Source organism: Atta colombica, unplaced genomic scaffold, assembly GCF_001594045.1.
Source record: "Atta colombica isolate Treedump-2 unplaced genomic scaffold, Acol1.0 scaffold261, whole genome shotgun sequence".
Taxonomy (NCBI): domain Eukaryota; kingdom Metazoa; phylum Arthropoda; class Insecta; order Hymenoptera; family Formicidae; genus Atta; species Atta colombica.
In genome coordinates, this window is record NW_017259361.1 from 1,616 (window position 1) to 4,249 (window position 2,634).

The 2,634-nt window shown below is 37.1% G+C and overlaps 1 protein-coding gene across 1 annotated transcript in view; it reads right to left on the bottom strand.

Annotated features, from left to right (window-relative positions):
- Positions 1 to 676: 676 nt before the first annotated feature.
- Positions 677 to 2,634, bottom strand: part of LOC108689275 — a 4,118-nt gene continuing 2,160 nt past the window's right edge. The window contains exons 3-4 of the mRNA XM_018195996.1: positions 1,103 to 1,336; positions 677 to 906 (exon numbers count right to left, since the gene is read on the bottom strand). Of these exons, the coding sequence (XP_018051485.1) occupies positions 744 to 906; positions 1,103 to 1,336 (397 nt within the window). The 3' untranslated portion in view covers positions 677 to 743. The remainder of the gene's footprint in view (positions 907 to 1,102; positions 1,337 to 2,634) is intronic.

Consider the following 2,634-nt stretch of genomic DNA (forward strand, 5'->3'; position numbering starts at 1 on the left):
TACTGCATCTTTTCGTTTTCGAAGATAGCTTCAAAAAGACATCTTTTCATTATCTTTCAATATTTTGTGCTGTCTAGTAGTGTAGTTTCATAATCAATAAATGCGCCGAGATTCAAGAAAGTTCGACGACTGTAGAAAACACCGTAGAAGATTCACGACACGATCTACAAAATCCAATATTCCACTCGCACGTTTATCGACATTATTATTTGCGGCGATTATATCGCATCGATTATTTTATATTGCGGAAGACGGAAATAATTAAGTTTGAACAGCGTTTATTCGTATGTACAAGAATTTCCGATAATTTAAATTCTAAATAACCACGCACGCACTCATTAATAATTTAATCGTATATATATTGGCCTTTTTTTACAAGCAAGTATATAAGTACAAAAACATATTATTTGCATAAATGCGTTTATATAACTGCTATTATCCTTGAAACGTCACAAATCACAAATATGTGTTTGCAGATAAGTGTGTGTGTGTGTGTGTGTGTGTGTATGTGTGTGTGTGTGTATGTGTGTGTGCGCGCGCGTATGTGTGTGCGTGCGCGCGTGCGTGTGTGCGTGCGTGCGTGCGTGCGTGCGTGCGTGCGTGCGTGCGTGCGTGCGCGCGCGCGCGCGCGCGCGTGTGTGTGTGTGTGTGTGTGTGTGTGTGTGTGTGTGTGCACGCGCGCGCGCATATATATATAGATAGCGTAAATCTTATTGAGAATGAGGACAAGAAATTAAACTAGATTATTCCATGTATTTATAACTTACCACATTGTATCTAGTGGGAAATTTAAAAACGCAAGAAGGCATGTCGATGAAAATTATCAATGGAGTTGCTATCAAGTTTCGAATAGAACGTAGAATCACCAGGCACACCAGCAGCGAGCATGTCAAAGACGTTGTTATCCTATGTGTATGTATACATACAACATATATATATATATATATAGGGAAATATTGTAAAATGATAATTAATAAACTGCCTGCTGTTATATTATATTATATCGATTCAAATAATCTCCATTTTCTCTATTTCGATATCAGAGTTGTTAATAGCGATAAATGGAAAATGTTGCTGAAACATTATCACAACGTTGACTTACCATGTGTGCACAAATAGATGATTATCGATGATGATCCAACTACCCCGCCAATGCGCGATACACGCCACTCCAAAGGTGTAAGTATACAAGATTCGTAAAGCTCGATAAAACAGTCGTTTTCGCCAATTTAATTTAGTCCACTTCTTCATGTAAACGTCGTGAAATCGATCTTTGAAAACCGTGTATGCTGCGTGCAAAACTGCGCCAAACGTAAAACAAAACCAGCTGGGAAACCTGTTAACAAAAACCTCTTAAATATACGCCAGCGTAATGGATAACGTTTCATCATCTGCAAATGATAAAAAAAAAATACATAATAGATTCTTGATACAAAATGCCATTCTGCTATGTGTCTCTGTCTATAGATGTAGATATCGGATGATTTAAGAAATTCATTGTATCTTTTCGGATATATATGTCTGCCTAATTACACACGAGCCAATTGTGTACAAGCCAATCATATAACGTTAGAAAAAATAAAAAAAATAAAAAAACTCCCCATAGAGAAATTGTGATTGGCAATGGGCAATTGCAACAGTGTGCAAGTGAACCACTCTTGTATCTTTCGACTCTACGCAACTCATAAGGTTTGTTTGCGTTGCATGTTCCAGCATGCTCCAATGTGCTCTTGCTATAGCTTCTACTCACCTCAACGAACGCATTAGAGTAAGTAAATGCTATGGTAGGAGCATTTTAGAGCATACTAGAGCATGCAATGCGAACAACCTATATAGTTACAACTTTCGGTATCGTTAGCGTCATCAGAATTGTTAGAACTTGATCATGCCACGTTATGGAATGAAAATGAAATGCATAAAATTTCTCATTTACATTTATCTGCAACGCTCGAATAGCGTCCATTATTAAAAAAACAATGGGCAAGTTCAAGTCAGCAAAAGTTAGGCTGCATGCTCGCGGAGAGAATGCGAAATGAGCTTGACTGGTTCTTACCTGTGGATTCAATCAATCATATTTAATTGCTTGGCGAGCAGATCTAGCCGCTTTACCGACTTGAACTCACTCAATATTAATGTGTTTTTTTATTCCTCTAATAAGAGTAAGATGCAATTATGTCGTTTTATCCAATGTGATTTCCGGCTTGATTTCTAACATCGAAAATTCAATACTCATGAGCTCGTTTACAAGATCGCTCGTAAACATTCATCAGATGCGTTTTACTCACAAATACATTGGATATATGTGATAGATATATACATATACATCAAATAGAACATGTAGTCGCCACTAACTTTACCTGCACACAAAGAAAACTACCCTGGTATGTAGAATCATATAGATCTTGTACATATACACATATATTACAGATATTACATGCTTTACTTACATCATAATTTTCATAGCAAACATTTGTCAATTTGTACATGTGTATATACGTGTAAACCATTAATTGTCCTAATAATTTTATGATGTTATTGATTCAACAAGTACTCTCTCTCTCTCTCTCTCTCTCTCTCTCTCTCTCTCTCTCTCTCTCTCTCCCCCCCCCTCTCTCTCCCTCTCTCTCCCTCTCT